Source organism: Lissotriton vulgaris, chromosome 2_1, assembly GCF_964263255.1.
Source record: "Lissotriton vulgaris chromosome 2_1, aLisVul1.2, whole genome shotgun sequence".
Classification (NCBI taxonomy): Eukaryota; Metazoa; Chordata; class Amphibia; order Caudata; family Salamandridae; genus Lissotriton; species Lissotriton vulgaris.
In genome coordinates, this window is record NC_141687.1 from 356656727 (window position 1) to 356674673 (window position 17947).

Below are 17947 nucleotides of genomic sequence, written 5' to 3' on the forward strand. Positions count from 1 at the left end.
GTGGGTGATGGTCCTTCTGCAGTAGGAGGGGATCCATTTGAAGGTCTTATGGAGGATGCAAAGGCAGTTGAAGGTAGTGGAGGTGACGGCGTTGATCTGGTGGGTCATGGAGACGGAGGAGACCAGGATGATGCTGAGGTTCCTAGCGTGGTCTGTAGGGGTGGGTGGGCTCCCGAGGGAGGAAGGCCACCAGGTGTGGTCCCAGGCGGAGGTGCAGGGACCGATGAGGACCCCGGTTTTCTCTGAGTTCAGCTTCAGGCAGCTGTCCTTCATCAAGGCTGCCACGTTCTTCATGCCTTCCTGGAAACAGAGTATGGTGTCTTCTGGATTCTTTGTGAGTGAGAGGATGAGCTGGGTGTCGTCGCGTAGGATACGATGTTAAGTCTGTGTTGTATGACGATGGCGGCGATGGGGGCCATGTAGATGTTGAAGAGCGTGGGGCTGAGTGATGATCCCTGGGGGACTCCATAGTTGATTTCAATGGGTTTGGAGAGGAAGGGGGGGCAGTCGGATCATTTGGGTTCTGCCGGAGAGAAAGGAATGGATCCAGCCGAGGGTGGTTCCTTGGATTCCTGCGTCGTGCAGTCTGGCTGCTAGAGTGCGATGAGAAACGGTGTTGAAGGCTGCGGAGAGGTCTAGAAGGATGAGGGCTGCTGTGTGCCCCTGGTCAAGTAGCATGCAGATGTCGTCAGTGACGGCAAGGAGGGTGGTTTCGGTGTGGTGGTTGCTGCGGAATCCAGACTGGGAAGCGTCCAGGGTGGAGTTCTCTTCTATGAAGATGGTCAGCTGGGCGTTCATGAGTCTCTCTGTAACTTTGGCCGCGAAGTTGAGGAGAGAGATGGGCTGGTAGTTTTTCAGGTCCGTTGGGATGACGGTGGCAGCTCTGTGGAAGATGAAGGGGTCCGTAGGGGCTTCTTAGTGGATTTTCTTCATGGTCGTTGTAATGAGTTCGATGGTAGCGGGATTGCAGGACGTGATGGTCGGATTGTCTGCGGCGGTGGGTGGGGGTGGTGTGGTGCTAGTCGGTGGTTCGCTGAATTTGTCGTAGAGGGCCTTGATCTTGAGATGGAAGTAGGAGCTTGTCGCAGAGTTCCTGGGAAGGTGTGATGTACGAGGCTTCGCAGGTTGGTTTCGCTAACTGTTGAATGACGTTGAACAGTTCCTTGGTGTTGGTCACGTTGGTCTGGACTTTGTTTCTTATGAAGGTACGTTTGGTGTCTCTTATGCACTGATGGTATTCCTTCACGGCGCTCTTGTGGTTGTTCCGTGCTTCCATGGTTTTCAGGTTTCGCCACGTTTTCTATAGGCATCTGCAGGAGTGTCTGGCTTCTTGAAGTTCTGTGGTGAACCAGACGGCTTTCAGCGGACATTGTTTGACGAGGGGGAGGAGGGGTGCGAGCTTCTTGGCACAGCTGGAGATCCAGCGGTGAAATTCCCTGGCTGCGGAGTTGGTTTCGGTCGCTGCAATGGTGGGGTGTTGACGGAGGGTGGTGTTGAGGTGGTCCTCTGTGACCTTGCTCCAGTTCCGTTGTGGCGGGCGTGGGGCTGGTTTTGGTGCGGTGGTGGTCAGTCCAGAGGGGCTGGGTGGTGTGGCAGAAGCGGATGTCAGTTCCGCCCGCAAAGATGGGGTCCAGGATGTGACCCGTTCTGTGGGTGGGTGTGTTGACAAGCTGCTTCAACCCTAGGTTGGCGAGGTAGTCGAGGAGAGTAGAGGAGTCGAGGTCGTTGCCGTTGTCGAGGTGGAAGCTCAGGTCTCCGAGTAGAATGTAGTCAGTGGACGTGATGGCGTGGGGTGCGATGAGGTCGGGGATGGCAGTAGCGTGGAGGGTGCGAGGTCCTGGTGGTCTGTAGATGAGGGTGCCGCTAAGCGTGGTCCTGGAGCTGGTCTGGATCTGGAAGTGGAGGTGTTCTGTGTTGGAGTGAGGGTCACTAATGCTGGATGTGGCTAGTCGGAAGGGGGTTTTGTGTGCGATGGCGAGTCCTCCTCCTGGGCGGTGTGGCCAGTCCTTCCTCAGGAGTTTGTAGCCATCCGGGATGGCAGTGGACATGTCAGGACAGGAGGTGGGGTTGGTCCAAGTTTCCATGAAGAAGGCGACGTCGGGTGAGAGGGTGTCGTGCAGGTCCCAGATCTCAACGGCGTGTCAGTGCAGGGAGCGCATGTTGAGCAGGATGCAGGTCACGGTTTCAGTGGTGTGTGTATCAGGCGTTCCTTCGGCGGTCGCGGGTGCTCTATTGTTGGTGAAGGATTTGCGGCAGGGTCTGCAAGAGAACTGCCCGAGGGAGGAGCTCGGTGAAGATTTTGCGCAGTTGGCGACTCGTCCGGGGTTGAGTGCGTGGAGGGTGGTTGAGTCGTAGCGGTGAGACCTCGCTGAACCAGGGGTCCTGTCATTGGTTGCGGTCAGGTCGCGGACAGGCGCAGACGAGAACTCACAGTGGCCACCATTAAGTGGGGGGCTGTAGATAGGGGGCAGGAACGGGGCAGAAACTGGGCTGAGACGGGGGTTGGGCCGCAGGGACAGTAACGGCGGGAGAAACGCCAGGACCTAGAGGGCAAGGAAAACAATAACCGCCAGAATACAAAGCACACAAATATCAAGGCACACTTAAAAAATGCTAAGAGACCAAGAGGGGCTCTGAAATTCATTAAGAATATGAGGCACAATACGGAATGCACACAGGTAGCGGGCACAGGCAGTAATTAACTAGCAACGCACAAAACTAGCACCAAGCGGGCACTCAATGGAAAATAGTACTGCAGCGTGAGGGAGGAGAGCTGCAGGCGAGAAAACCGGTATGAAGGAGGGCTCAGGGGGCTGTCCTGACACGCGGAGCTGCTGGGGAGAGTGCTGGCCTGGACCAGAGGTCTAGGAGTCACACCTAGCAATAAACCACCTTTACATCAGTAGTGGTATACTCTGCAGACTCAAATAGTAAACCTAGAACTGATTCACTCTTAGTTATGTGTGAAAGACTATTTTCTGTCCAACTCACACGTGCCACTGTGTGACACACAATGTCAGCTACTTTCACACGGTCTCCTGAAGAAGAGCCAATATCACACAGTGGAACAAAAGATGAGCTAGAAACCTCTTCACAGAGTGGCTTTCAAGCACGTTTGGAGGCAAGGCACAGCTGACGTCGATTATGGGGAGTGAAAGCTTCCCAGGACAATGGTTGCAGCTTTTGAAGCTGTTGTGGGGGTTTAGGTGGGTTGGGGGTGGGTAGAAGATTCTTAGAGTGGAATTGGCTCTAAGCTTCGTCTCCTCCAAGTCCCTGCCACCTCCTCACACATGGGGACTTTTTTTTAAGATGGCAAGTCTGCAATGTCAACTGTCACAGTTATTTATTAGACACTCACTTCAGTTAGCTAAGAGACCTTAACAAACATTAAGAGCAGAAAAAACGGAAACTTAATGTTTAAGTAGTTAGTTTTGTCCTTTAAAACCACTTTATTCTTGAAGTATGAGTTACTTACCTTCGATAACGATGTATCTGGTAGAGATGATTCTAGCCGCAGATTCCTTCACATAGAATATCCCCAGGCGTAAGACTGGATCCAGACACTTTTTGCCACAGCATCCCTGCGTGCTGGGGGCAGGACGACATCACACGACTCCGTCCAGGCGTCGTCCGCGCACGTGACGTCAGCGAGGTCACATAAGATCCGCCCCGGCACGTCTACGTCAGTTTTCTTCGGAAAACTTTTCCGCACCACAATGCGGAAACACCAGACAAAAAACTGGAAGCATGGGAACAGTGTGCGAAAAGCAGAACATTTGGAAAGAAACAGCGACAAACAACACCACCACAGTGGTGTCACACCGCAGAACCCAAAGGAGGGAAGAAGAAAAAGAAGAAGAGCAGAGCCCTGCGTAACCACCCTGCCAGCATATAGATAGCCTCCCACCTCTGTGCCCCGGAGGCTAGGAACATACGTAAGTCATGGCACACGTGGGAAACCCACCACCCCCATCCCAAGCAAGGAAGGGGACCATTTCCAACACAGACATGGACAACAAACCTCCATGCCACCCCAACATAAAGGGCAACCACCCACAAGGGACAAGGGCAAGACATGGCCAGATGACCCTTAATCAGAGGACAGCAATTGAAGGAAGGGAGGGGAGGGAGGACAGGGATAGAAAGCAATCCCCTCCAAACCAGGAGCAGCCAAAGCAGCAGGGACCGAAAAAACGGGACCCCATCCTCCAAAGAACCAAGGAGGAATAAACCGCCCCAGATGGAGCCACCTGTCAAGAACAAAGAAGGCACTCACTGGAGCTACAGCCACTCACCAGGAGGCGAGTACCGAAGTCCAACCCAAGGGTCCTCGCAGAATAGGGGAGGAAGGGAGGGCCGTGAAGGAATCTGCGGCTAAAAGCGTCTCAAACAGATACATCGTTACCAAAGGTAAGTAACTCGTACATCTGATAGAGACTACTGGACACAGATTCCTTCACGTAGAATAGATACCCTAGCAATACCCCCTGGGAGGGAGGGACTGTGAAAAGACCCCCCCAGCCGATACAGAACAGAGGCCCCACAGGGAACCAGATCTGTGGACCAGGTAAAACCTTGTCCCTGCCAGAGAAGGGAAACCCCCGCCAAGCAGACCCCCACCGACCCCAAAGGATGGAGGAGGGAGAGAAGAAGGCTGAAGAGGAACCATGGGTAAGGTGGGAGAGGCCGAAGCACCCCACTGCCCCACAAGACAACACAGCTTCCGCCCAATGCCAAGACAGGAAGGAAGGAAGAAGTAGAAGAAGCCTAGAAGACCCAAGGAAGCGAGGAAAAGAAGGCGAACCCACTCCATGTGGAGACAACCTGCCAGCCAGAACAGCGCTGGCAGCCAGAAGCAAGAAGAACCGCCCGAGGCCTCAGGAAGGATCATCCCAGACCTCAGGGCAGGAGCAGGGAGAGGAGGAGATGCCCGGGCACACCACTACGAGTGGCCGCGCACACGACCTCCGGGCACAAGCAACCTACACAACGCCATGGAGAACAGGCACCCGAAGGTGACCAGAACCCTCCAGCAGAGAGCAAGCCATATGACAGCTACCACAACCCCTCCCAGGGTACAATAAGTCCCAAGTATGGGAACCCACTTTGGAAGGACTTCCGCAGCAGAGGAAAAACAAAAAAGCCACGGGGAAAAAACACCCCCGCGGCAAGCTTGACAAGCAGCCCAAGCAAGCAGAAGGCCTAATCTCAGGGCCAAGTCTGTGCAACAATTGTAACACACATAATCAACAATAGGGCCATCCAGCAGCCAACAATGCCAAAGTCCCAAGGAAGTACGCACATGGCTTGAAAATACACAAATCAGCCAAAAACACCGGCCTAAAAAGGCCCAGAATCAACCCAACTCAGGAGTCACTGAGGAGGGGACGGAGGAGGAGGAGTGTAAGGCGGAGGGGGAGGAGGAGGAGGACGGAGCCCTGCCAAGGGCCTCTGGATGGTGGAGTCGGCCGGGGCATGGAATAACAGGCCACCATCAAACGGAAGGTCCATGAGCCGCTCCCGAATATTCTCAGGGAATGCTCCATTCCGAAGCCAAGGATGGCGACGGAGAGCGACCGAGGAAGCCATGGCCCGGCCCAGCACCTCTGAGATGTCCAGAGCGGAACGGAGAATAAATGCCACATGCTCCCGGCCATCCAACGCATGATGCAGTAAGTCCACCTGGCCACCCTCCTGAGACACTTCGGATCCCAGAGACTCAGCAATGTCCCACAAACAGGAGGAGGAACGAGCCAGCACACACAAGATGTTCAGTGCCCGCAGGGACAGACTGATTTGCATATAGCCAGGTTCTGAGCTGGGATGGTGCAGTGAGATAAATAACGGTGATGGATCAAGCCCTGATCTTTGGACTGGGTAAGAGTGGTCTGCTGAATCGTTTTTGGCCACTTTAGGTGTGGCAGGGTATACTCAGACATGAGTCCCTTTCTCACTGCTCCATCAGGATTCAAGCAAGCCGGGCCGAAGAGGCTGAAATGCCAGAAACCGGTCCCCGGTAGCTTGTCTCCTTTCTGGTGAAGAATTGGCTTGGTAGTTTGGTCTGCCCTGTTCCCATGATGCACTGGGCCAGGGACAGACTAATTTGCATATAGCCAGGTTCTGAGCTGGGATGGGGCAGTGAGATAAATAACGGTGATGGATCAAGCCCTGATCTTTGGACTGGGTAAGAGTGGTCTGCTTAATTCAGACACCTTGTTCATCACCACCCCCCTTTTCTGTATCGTTTTTGGCCACTATAGGTGTGGCAGGGTATACCCAGACATGAGTCCCTTTCTCACTGCTCCATCAGGATTCAAGCAAGCCGGGCCGAAGAGGCTGAAATGCCAGAAACCGGTCCCCGGTAGCTTGTCTCCTTTCTGGTGAAGAATTGGCTTGGTAGTTTGGTCTGCCCTGTTCCCATGATGCACTGGGCCAGGGACAGACTAATTTGCATATAGCCAGGTTCTGAGCTGGGATGGGGCAGTGAGATAAATAACGGTGCTGGATCAAGCCCTGATCTTTGGACTGGGTAAGAGTGGTCTGCTTAATTCAGACACTCTGTTCATCACCACCCCCTTTTCTGTATCGCAGTGCCCGCAGGGCAGCGCTGGTTGAGGCAAACATGTTGCCCCCGCCCACCCCCGCACCCTCTCCCCCCGAGTCCAACCAGCAGGGAGGGAAAAGCAGTCCACAAAAGAGGACTGGAGGCAGAGGGGTGGAGGGAAAGACACTCTGGGTCACCCGGTGCCGGGAGGTGCCGGTGCAGAAGATGTTGAGGTACCGGATCCCCTGATCGCTGGAACGGCACTGAACCGACGACCCCCATCGAAGTAGCCACCTGCTTGGGGGAACGAGACGGGCTTGGGGAGTGGCACTAAGCCCTCCGCCAGCCGTGGCCCAGAATGAGGCGTAGATCGCTCAGCAACCCACAACGCGGTGCCAGGGACGATTCAACCTCTGACTCGTACCTCTGTCGAGGCAACCGCCTGTGGCGGATGACGAGAGGGGCCCGAAGCGGGGGGTCCACTGACGCCCCAGGAGGGGAAGGAGGGGGAGACACCAGCGAGGCCTGCAAAGCTGGCCCGTACGTCTTCATCTGGACAATCGACGCCCCAACACCGGGAAATGGTGGATAGGACGACAAGCGGGCCGCATCACCCGCGGAGAGTCCACGCCCCCCAGCAAGCCAGAAACCAGCCCCCGGGGACAAACCGCAACACTTACCCACCTGGGAGCAACACTCACGTGACATTGGAGAAGGGCGAGGACGACGATCACGGCCGTACCTGAAGCCGTTGGTGGAAGCAGACCGAAGGGAGGACGTCGACCTGGAGAAACCCGCTGAGAGAAGTTTCATGCTCGCTCCTGCAGCGACTTCGGCTTCAACTGTTGACAGGCCTCACAGTCAGTGGCTCCGTGATCCTCCCCCAAACACCACATACAAATGAGCCGACATAAGACGCTCACAAAACGTAGAAGTTTGAAGCCCGAAGGCATTCGCACACTGTTCCACCAAAAGTAATGAAGGAAAAAGGTCCAGAAACAGGCCCGTAGCAAGGACCGGATCAGTGTGGCACACGGAAAAGGAAAAAACGGACGTAGACACGCCGGGGAGGGTCTAATGTGACCTCGCTGACGTCACGTGCATGGACGACACCTGGGCGGAGTCACGTGATGTCGTCCCGCCCTCGGCGCGCAGGGATGCTGTGGCAAAAAGTTTCCGGATTCAGTCTCACACCTGGGGATATTCTATGTGAAGGACTCTGTGGAAATAGTCTCTATCAGATGCACACTGTAAACAGCAACAGGCACTTTACTTTTTCCTAAAAATCTATCAAACTGGAGTGATAATAGGAAAACCACCCATTACTTGAAACTGGAACATGTAACATAAAAAACACCCTTGCAGTTTAATCACTTCACTGATTCTCACCTGACAACTGAACCCTAAATTAAGTTGATCACTGTCAGCTCATTTTGGAGAATGGTCACAACCAGAAGGCTACACCAGCCGCATGCAGAACTAGTGCCAAGCCATTTGGTCTGTAGTGTGCAATAAAATAATGAAGTCTGGAACCAGCTCTACTGTCAAGCTATCACAGAGTCCCCATGCTGTCCTAGCTATGTTGGGCTGCCACACTACTGGCAGGAATACCTAGTGCTGGTCCTGCAAAGCACTAACATCGAGCCTCTGGCTAGCAGACATGCCAGTGTATGCTGGTTATTTTTATTTGAGACATAATTTGTTTTATTTAAGTAACAGCAAAGTTATAAGAGTGTAACATTAAACATGGATTACCCTGACACCAATACAACCGGATCAAGATTACTGCAAGAACATTCAGATAATAGACAGATACAGTAAAATGGTTCACACACTCACCTGTTGCTCCCACAGGCCAGCATCTTGTTCTTCGCAGTGAGGATCATGGAGCTATCAATGGCACACAAGACCTTCTGGGGTTCGTGATCCGGTGGCACTGTCACCTGCTGTGGGAAATTATAGGACTCTTGACTCCCTAGTCCCAGCCGGCCTGATAAGAGGAAGGCAAACATATGACTGTTGACATCATGGATTATCACGTGAATCAGTGGTAATCTTCACCATCAGCACATGCAACTGGGGGTGCTGAAACAGAGCATTTAACAAAACTGGAGTTGTTGCTAGGCAGCCTTCTGAAGTAAACTCATCACTATAAACACAACTGCATCATTATTTTGGAAGAAAAATCATTTAAAATCTTGCTTAAACAGTGACAACTCCTACCATTGTCTCCACGGCCCCAGGCAAACACTTCTCGCTCATTGGTAACAGCCAGGACATGGGACGCTCCACAGGATACATGGACTATCTCATACCCCAACAGGGCCTCCACAATTTTTGGCTGTAAGACATAAGAAATGCGACAATCAATTTTCTTTGTCTTCTTCTCTGAAGGACATCATAAGCATGGAGTGGATGGGCATCTTTTGTTCACTACAGAGATGACCACAGAATCTGACTCATGTTCCATTAAAAAAGCAGGTGTTGCTACAGTGGCTCACACATTTTCACTTAGAGAAGCAACCTCTATAGTGACTGGCGTTAGGAACAACTACATCACTGGCCTTACAAGGCCCTGGACTAATGAAAGAAGATGCTTTGATAGTGCGTGGTGCTAAAGGGTTTTGTAGATCTGATTTTATTTGCAGACATAGGGTGTTGAGCTTAGGTCGATCCCAGGCCAAAATGTCAGGAAAAGTGGCAAATACCATGTTTTTTTAATAAAATCTTTGATGTAGAGCCCACTGAATAGACGTCCCAGTGTGAAACTATGATATGTCTGTTAGGTGCCACATTAGGTGCCACATAACATTCCAGAGTGCTTGAAGTGAACACTGGCGGAGAACAATTCCTTGAAAGCAAATGGTGTGACCAAGCCTTCTGTTTCTTAGACCCCTCCAGCTGTAAACTGGGAATTTTCCCACCTCACCAAATGTGCACTTTCGCTGGCTCAAAGGCAGTGAAACCTGAGTTTGATATTGCAAAGCCTCACCCAGCTTCACTATTGAAAACTCTCCATCGACAGCACTTCTTCAGTCGGTCATCAGCTTCAGAGTGTTTTAATACAAGCTCAAAGTTTTTTCTTTTCTGCCATCTCCCTGAGAAGTCATACATATGAATATGAAACAGGCTTTGAGAAAACTCGATGTGCTACAAAACCATTGGGGGTGGGAAGGGTTAGTTTTGTAGAAAAGAAAACAATTGTGATGGACTCTGAATTTTGTCAAAAGTGCTTCCATTGTGCTGACAGGCAGAGGGGCCATCCCTTCAGACTCTAACTAACCCATTACCTATCTTAAAAAAGTTATCCAAGGTCCAGGTTTGCGTTCTCCAACTACAGCCTGAACAAATGTAGGACAGTCCACTGTCTATGTCTGCCTACACACATCCCACTTTATGGTGGGTGACTGGAATTTGTAGATGTATTTAGAAAGGGTAATTAGAGTGTCTTAAAGGAGGCCACTCAGGATTTCAGGGTGAATAATACAATCAGGCCATAATTTATAAATGATTGTTTTAATTGCTTCTCTTTCACAAGGATATTACAGACCTGGGAGACATCGTTGAAGTTTCCGTGCCCAACACATCCATTGCTGCCACTGCCAAAAGTCATTATGATTCCCCGATCTGCAGGAAGACAAGAGAGTGGGTTTACACATTGGTGAAAATAGTTCTATATGGAACAAATCTCTGCTCATGATACTTTCCCAGACCATTCCAAAAGGATGTTCACACTTCCTCCCTCCATGGCTCCCTACTCAATAGCCATATACCTCTTCTCCCCCACACCCTTATCTCTGCTTCCCTCTCCAATTCCCCTTGGTTCCATTCTTCCCATTCAAGCCCTTTCCTCTTACTCAAAATCATCTTTCATTCATATGCCTTTTTCATTCCAGTAAACTTTATTTTCCCCTCTCTTTTTCTTTTTTCTTTTTCCCATCTCTCTTTTTTCCTGTTGCCCTCTGCACTATCCCTTTGACACTAGGCTTCTCTCTACCATTCTAAGACCCTACGAATTGCCTTCCTCAACATTTCCCCACATTCTCAGCCTTGCTAATTTTGTTTGTCTCATTTTGTTCCTCTTCTGCTCTACATCTTTACCACCAACGAACTCTATTGTTCCCCATCCTCCTTTGCACCATTCTCCCCTTTTGCACTATTCCTAATGCCCTTCTTTCAATACATTTCCTCTCCTGCTATCCGACTTCCTACCCCTTATTCTCTTGCTGTATTCAATCAATCAATCAATCAGAGTACTTGTAAAGCGCGCTATTCTCCCGTGAGGGTCCCAAGGCGCTGAGGGGAGAGGGGGGTGCTGCTACTGCTCGTAGAGCCAGGTCTTGAGAAATCTTCTGAAGGCGAGTAGGTCTTGGGTCTCCCGTATGTGGGTAGGGAGGGTGTTCCAGGTCTTGGCGGCGAGGTAGGAGAAGGATCTGCCGCCAGGGTTCGTTCGTTGGATGCGGGGGACAGAGGCGAGGGCGAGGCTGGCGGAGGGGAGCTGGCAGGTGGGGGTGTGGAAGCTGAGTCTGCTGTTCAGGTAGGCTGGTCCGGCGTTGTGGAGTGCTTTGTGTGCATGGGTGAGGATCTTGAAGGTGATCCTCTTGTCGACGGGGAGCCAGTGTAGGTCTCTCAGGTGGGGGGTGATGTGGCTGTGGCGGGGGACGTGGACGATCAGTCGGACGGAGGCGTTTTGGATGCGTTGTAGTCGTCGTAGGTGTTTGGCTGGGATTCTTGCGTAGAGTGCGTTGCCGTAGTCCAGTCTGCTGCTGACAAGGGCCTGTGTCACCGTTCTTCTTGTTTCGGTCGGGATCCACTTGTAGATCCCGCGGAGCATGCGGAGGGTGTTGTAGCAGGAGGAGGAGATGGCGTTGACCTGCTTAGACATGGAGAAGGAGGAGTAGAGGATGAATCCTAGATTGCCTGCATGGTCGGTGGGTGTTGGTGCTGTTCCCAGTGTGGTCGGCCACCAAGAGTCGTCCCAGGCTGAGGGGGTGGGTCCGAGGATGAAGACCTTCGTCTTGTCCGAGTTCAGCTTCAGACGGCTGCTCCTCATCCAGTCGGCGACGGCCTTCATTCCCTCATGGATGTTGGTTTTGGCAGTGTGTGGGTCCTTGGTGAGGGAGAGGATGAGCTGGGTGTCGTCAGCATAGGAGATGATGTTGAGGTCGTGATGGCGGGTCACTTGTGCGAGGGGGGCCATGTAGACATAGAACAGCGTTGGGATGAGCCCTGGGGGATGCCGCAGATGATGTCAGTGGCTCGGATCGGAAGGGTGGGAAGCAGACGCTCTGGGTTCTGCCGGAGAGGAAGGACGTGGTCCAGTCAAGAAACTTCTCTTGGATTCCAGCTTCTAGGAGGCGTGTCTTTAGAGTTCGATGGCAGACCATGTCAAAGGCGGCTGACAGGTCCAGGAGGATGAGGGCTGATGTTTTGCCGTTGTCTAGTTGGCGCCTGATGTCGTCTGTGGCGGCGATGAGGGCTGCCTCAGTGCTGTGGTTTCGTCTTAATCCGGACTGGGACAGGTCCAAGATGTTGTTATCTTCCAGGTGGCGGGCCAGTTACATGTTGACGATTTTCTCGATGACCTTTGACAGGAACATTTTTGAGGTCCTTTGGGCCCGCTTTGGGCTTCTTGAGGAGGGCGTTGATTTCGACGTGCTTCCAGCTTTCTGGGAATGTCGCTGTTTCGAAGGAGATGTTGATGACCTTCCGTAGTTGGGGTGCGATGGCTGCGTCTGCTTTGTTGAATACGTGGTGGAGGCACGGGTCAGACGGAGATCCTGAGTGGATGGAGTTCATGACCTTGCTTGTCTCGTTGTCGTTGATGTTGGATCAGATGGTCAGGCCGTTGGCGCAGGCGGTGTTCACAGGGGATGTGGAATCTGGCGTAGTCGGGCGGTCGTGGTGTTGAAGCTGTCGTGGATGTCAGCGATCTTGCGGTGGAAGAAGACGGTTAGTGAGTCGCACAGTTCTTGTGAGGGCGGGATGTCGTTGGCATTGGCGCTGGGGTTGGAGAGTTCCTTTACGATGCTGAAGAGCTCTTTGCTGTCGTGTGAGTTGTTATCCAAGCGGTCTTTAAAGGAGGATCTCTTGGCTAATCTGATGAGGTGGTGGGGTCTGTGGATGGCGTCCTTGTGGGATGCGTGGTTGTCCGGTGTGCGTTCGTGGAGCCATGTCTTCTCCAGTTTGCGGCATGTGCATTTAGAGGTCCGGAGCTAGTCGGTGAACCAGGTGGCTCTTTTGTTGGTTTGGCTGTTTGAGGGTTTCTTGAGCAGGGCGAGGGTGTTGGTGCAGTCGTCGATCCACTGTCTGAGGTTTCGGGCTACGGCATCTGGGTTGGTGGGGTCGGTGGGTGGGTTCTTGGCGAGGGAGGTGATCAGCTGGTCTTTGGTGACTTTGCTCCAGCAGCGGCGAGGCAGCTGTTGGTTGCGGTGGTGCGTGGTTGGTTTCTTCAAGGTGAAATGGATGCAGCGGTGGTCGGTCCAGTGAGTTCGGTGGTGTGGTCGAAGGTGACGTGGGAGCCTGTGAAGAAGATGGGATCCAGCATGTGGCCGGCGGCGTGGGTGGGTGCGGTGACGAGTTGTCTGAGGCGGAGGTTGGTGAGGTTGTCGATCAGGGTGGCGGAGTTTGCGTTGTTGATGTTCTCGAGCTTGACGTTCAGGTCCTCGAGGAGAATGTAGTCCGTGGAGGCGAGTGCATGGGTGCTGGCGAGGTCGGCAATGGAGTCGCTGAACGGAGCCCGGGGGTCTGTGGATGAGTGTTCCTCTGAGGGTGGTGTTGGGGTCGGTGTAGATCCGGAAGTGCAAGTGTTCAGCGGTGTAGAGGGTGGCGACCTTGAGGGTGGACTTGTGGACGATAGCTATTCCTCCTCTGATTCCGTTGGTGCGATCCCTGCGGGTGATCTTGTAGCCGTCTGGGATGGCTATGGCGATGTCGGGCGCCGAGGAGTTGTTCCACCAGGTCTCGGTAAGGAAGGACAAGTCTGGTGCGGAGGTGTCGAGCAGATCCCAGAGCTCGACGGCGTGTTTGCGTGCGGAGCGGGTGTTGAGTATGCAGCGGAGGGGTCCAGTCCTTGGAGGTTCGGTGGTTCTGTCGCAGGTGAAGCTGCAGGTTTGGCAGGAGAAGGGTCCGTGGGTCCGCTTCGGGGCGGCCTGGAAGCAGGTGTGGTTTCGGATCGCATTGAGTGTGTGGAGGGTGCTGGCGTCGTAGTGGATTCTGGTGTCGTGGTGTTCGCAGGGTCCAGGGGTTCTGGCGCTGTGTGCGGTCCAGGCGCGGACGTGCGCAGACGGGCTTGCCTTAGGCGCGCCTTCGGCACGCCAGCGGCGCGGCCGCTTCTCGGCTTCTTGGGAGGGAGGAGCAGCTGGGAGGCGGGAGCGGGGAGGCGAATGCGTGTGCAGGGGGGCGGGGCCGCAGGGAAGCAGCGGCGGGAAAGAGCCGGATCGGGAGCGGTGGGAGGGCAGGGGGAACTGGCGCGGCAGAGGGGAGGGAAACAAGCAGGCAGCAGGGAGGTAGGAACCAGGCAGTCAGGTGACAAGCAGCGGCGTGGGGGCAACCTGCCTGCGAGCAGGGTCAAAGGTCACAAGAAAGGGCAGAAAGGTCACAAAAACGGGGGAAACGAGTGGCACAGAGGCAGAAAGGTCCCAAGAAAAGGCAGAAAGGTCACAAAAGACGGGGAAACGAGTGACACAGGAGGCAGAAAGGTCCCAAGAAAGGGCAGAACGGGCACAAAAAACGGGAGGAAACGAGTGGCACAGAGGCAGAAAGCTCACAAGAAAGGGCAGAAATGTCACAAAAAAACGGGGGGAAACGAGTGGCACAGGAGGCAGAAAGATCCCAAGAAAGGGCAGAAAGGTCCCAAAAAACGGGGGGGAAACGAGTGGCACAGAGGCAGAAAGCTCACAAGAAAGGGCAGAAAGGTCACAAAAAAACGGGGGGAAACGAGTGGCACAGAGGCAGAAAGGTCCCAAGAAAGGGCAGAAAGGTCAAAGAAATGTAGGGGCAGCTAAGCAACAGAAGGCAAAACGGGCAGAGAGACACGGGGGCCGCAAGTGGAGCAGAAGGAAAACCGGGCAAAGAGACACGGGGCAGCGAGGTAGAGAACGGGCACAGGGGGTGCTGTGCGGAAGGGGAGCGACCTACCTGGAAGGGTTAGGGTCGAGGAGCAGCTGGGAGGCGGGAGGTGGGGTAGCGAATGGGCAGTCAGGGGGGCGGGCCGCAAGGGACGCAGCGGCGAGGGGCGACGAAGGAAACAGAAGGCAAAAGGTCACAAGAATGCAGGGGGAAACGAGTGGCACAGAGGCAGAAAGGTCCCAAGAAAGGGCATAAAAGGTCACAAAAAACGGGGAGAAACGAGTGGCACAGAGGCAGAAAGGTCCCAAGAAAGGGCAGAAAAGGTCACAAAAAACGGGGGGAAACGAGTGGCACAGAGGCAGAACGGTCCCAAGAAAGGGCAAAGAGGTCACAGAAATGTAGGGGCAGCTAAGCAACAGAAGGCAAAACGGGCAAGAGACACGGGGCCGCGAGGGGAGGAGAGGGAAAAACCGGCCAGAGAGACACGGGGGCAGCGAGGGAGAGAACAGGCGGAGGCAGTGCTGTGCGGAGGGGGAGCGACCGACCTGGAAGGGTCAAGGGTCGCACTCCAGTACTCTACCACACCATCCAGTTTACTTGGTCACTTTACCCATCTCTGAATCGACTTTTCCTCCCATTTTTGTCCACGTCCTTTGCCTCTAACCCCTTCCATTCTCCACTCTTTTCACAACTTCATGATTTTTAAATATTCCTATTGGTCCCTTATTGCCCTATGCCCCACTTCCTGCCATCTTCCTAGCTCTCGCCACAGCAGTATGGCCTTCTCCATATATTTATTTTTCTCACTTACAATATCTCTTTTCTTCCTTTTCTGCTCGGCCATGCACTTATCCTATCCACTGGAACATGTCTTATGAAGACTTGGCTGGCCAGTGAATGACTGTTCTTCGTGACACATAGAGATACCCAACATGCACATCAATGTCTGCAACACAAGTCCTACAGTGGAGGTACCCAATGTTCAACCATAAACAAAATTCATTGACACTCCTTGGAACCTGCAGCCTGGAGAACACCAGAAAGTTCTAAGCAAGAACCAACCACTAGCCCCCTAGTACTGTCACAAAGATGACATGAAATTAAAACAATTGGTCTGACAGCAGACTTTTCCAGCACAATTCCTCTGTAGTGTATAAAAGGAAAGGGAGCTGACACCTACATTAAAAGGTGCCTGTACCTGTAAGGCAGGTAGTGAACAGATCCCCACAGGACACATGCTTGATGGTGACTCCAGACTGGCCCTCCAGGAAGCGAGAGATGAATTGTGGCTGTGCCTGCTCCATGGACCCAGGCAAGGAGGCCCCTCCAGAGCCTAATGGAGGAGCCTAGATTAGAGAAAACACGTAAAAAGCTTTAACAAGAAAAGTAATAGATAAATAAGATATTGTACAAGAAAGAATGTCGACACCCGAGCACCCTTTACTCTGTGAGAGTCTGACGATAAAAAGGTTACAATAATACAGCAATATTGCACTGAAGTTATTTGCTTGGTACACTAGTACTCCTTATTTGATATCTTTCATAGTTTTCACATGTGTTTAACGTATATCACTCAATATCAATTCATCCAACATCACTTTGCGTTTAACAGATATTAAAGGGGCCCTCTAGTGAATTAAGTCACAATAAGTGTCATAACCCCGGCAGCAGTCATTAAACAGAGCAACATTCTTAAAGGTCTACTGATGATGCTTGTTATTGATACAGGACTGGGTAAAAAAAAATGTTTCCTCTACACTGGATGGCCTCTTTAAACATGGTTGTAGTCACAATTGTGGCCCGTGACATCGGTTTAAGAATGCAGTAATATCATGTTTACTACAAAAGGTCTACCATACTAGCTTTTTTGAAATCTTGAGCACAGTGCAACATATATTGCTTCCTACTTCAAAGGCCTTATCAAGAAAGACGGGGACATTGGAAATCATTCTATGAAACAGTGTTCAAAGGAAGTAACATTGTATTCTCCAGCCCTGGATCTTTCATCAATTCACCGAATTTGGAAAGAAAACAACATCACGAACATCGCATGTGGTTTCTTACGAATGGAAAAGATTATTCTGCACAGATCCAGTTTCTTGTATAGGCGATAGTGCTTGCAGATGTCCTATGATGATGTCCGTGTCTTGCAGGTGTCTATTAAAAGTCTCTCTCCTTCTTATGAAGCATGCAGTGATACTGCCTGTTGGAATCTACGGATATTCATAAGTCATTACTGTATGTATTAATTCATCAAGTGATGCATGTCCTAAAAAGAGTCTATTTTGCAAGCCTAGTGTCATGAGCACTTGGATTGATGTTGTGCAATCCTTGACTATAGCACTAATTTTTATTTGCACGAGCACTCAAAATGTGGGTAAATTGATCTTCTGGAGAAGACTGCAGCTGAAAACAAGCATTGGCAAATCCCATAGTTCACGCCTTTGTGACCTACTGGCTTTGTCAATTCTTTTTGCTGATGCTAAACATGTGCAAAAAAAATGATGAGCATGTATGCATATATTTTGTTAATATTTTCTTTACTGAAAAAAATGTCCAAAATATCTGTTACCCTAAATATTGTATAACTTCACATTCATAAAAACTTTAAAATTCTCAACAAAGCAACTTGTATCTTACACAGAATATATGCTTGTACAGTCCATAAACTGGAGTATAGACATAAACAACAGTTGTTAAAACACAAATCCATCATTTACAGTACAGCCACAGCCAACATGTGTTGGCTCCCTACTAGTAAATTAATTTGAATGTATAACTTATCTGTCAGATGGGTTACTGACAATAGTGGGTAGTAGCCAGCACATGGCTAAATGCATCTTCAACACAAAGTGGAAGTTAAGGGTATGCATAGATGTGGCATTGCTGTCAATGATTTGAAGTTGACTAGAGAATACCTGTGAATTGTAGGTTGAGACACACATTTTCTGATTGTTATTGTTATGGCAAAGTATATGAAAAAGTGGGAGGAGGTTACTGACAGTTTGTTCAAAAAACAATCAGTTATAAGAATATCACAGGTAATGCATCAGCTAATGAGTTGAGGAATCTGTTCATTAAATTGGAGAGGCTGTTCAATAAAAGAGTCCCACAAATGGTGGGATATCATCACATTAAAAAACAAAACGTAGAAGTCAACAGGTTTTCTAGGGGTTTACGTATAGATATATTCCCTACTGTGGAAGATTTGGATATAATTCAGGGTGACAGGTGGTAAAAGAAATTGACGGAAAGATCTTGTGAGTTAATTTTAACAAAACAAGTTGAATGTTAAATGGATAATCTAAGACAAGAGATAAAATAAAACAAACA

General features: G+C 51.3%; 1 protein-coding gene across 3 annotated transcripts in view; it reads right to left on the reverse strand.

Annotated features, from left to right (window-relative positions):
• Window positions 1–17947, reverse strand: part of NEK8 (NIMA related kinase 8) — a 232474-nt gene that overhangs the window by 107210 nt on the left and 107317 nt on the right. For all 3 annotated transcript variants that reach the window (XR_015308377.1, XM_086955147.1, XM_086955146.1), the window contains exons 8-11: window positions 15813–15960; window positions 10095–10171; window positions 8768–8885; window positions 8384–8534 (exon numbers count right to left, since the gene is read on the reverse strand). Coding sequence is in view for 2 of the 3 variants with exons in the window: in XM_086955147.1 (XP_086811273.1) it covers window positions 8384–8534; window positions 8768–8885; window positions 10095–10171; window positions 15813–15960 (494 nt within the window). In the remaining variant the exon portion in view is untranslated. The remainder of the gene's footprint in view (window positions 1–8383; window positions 8535–8767; window positions 8886–10094; window positions 10172–15812; window positions 15961–17947) is intronic.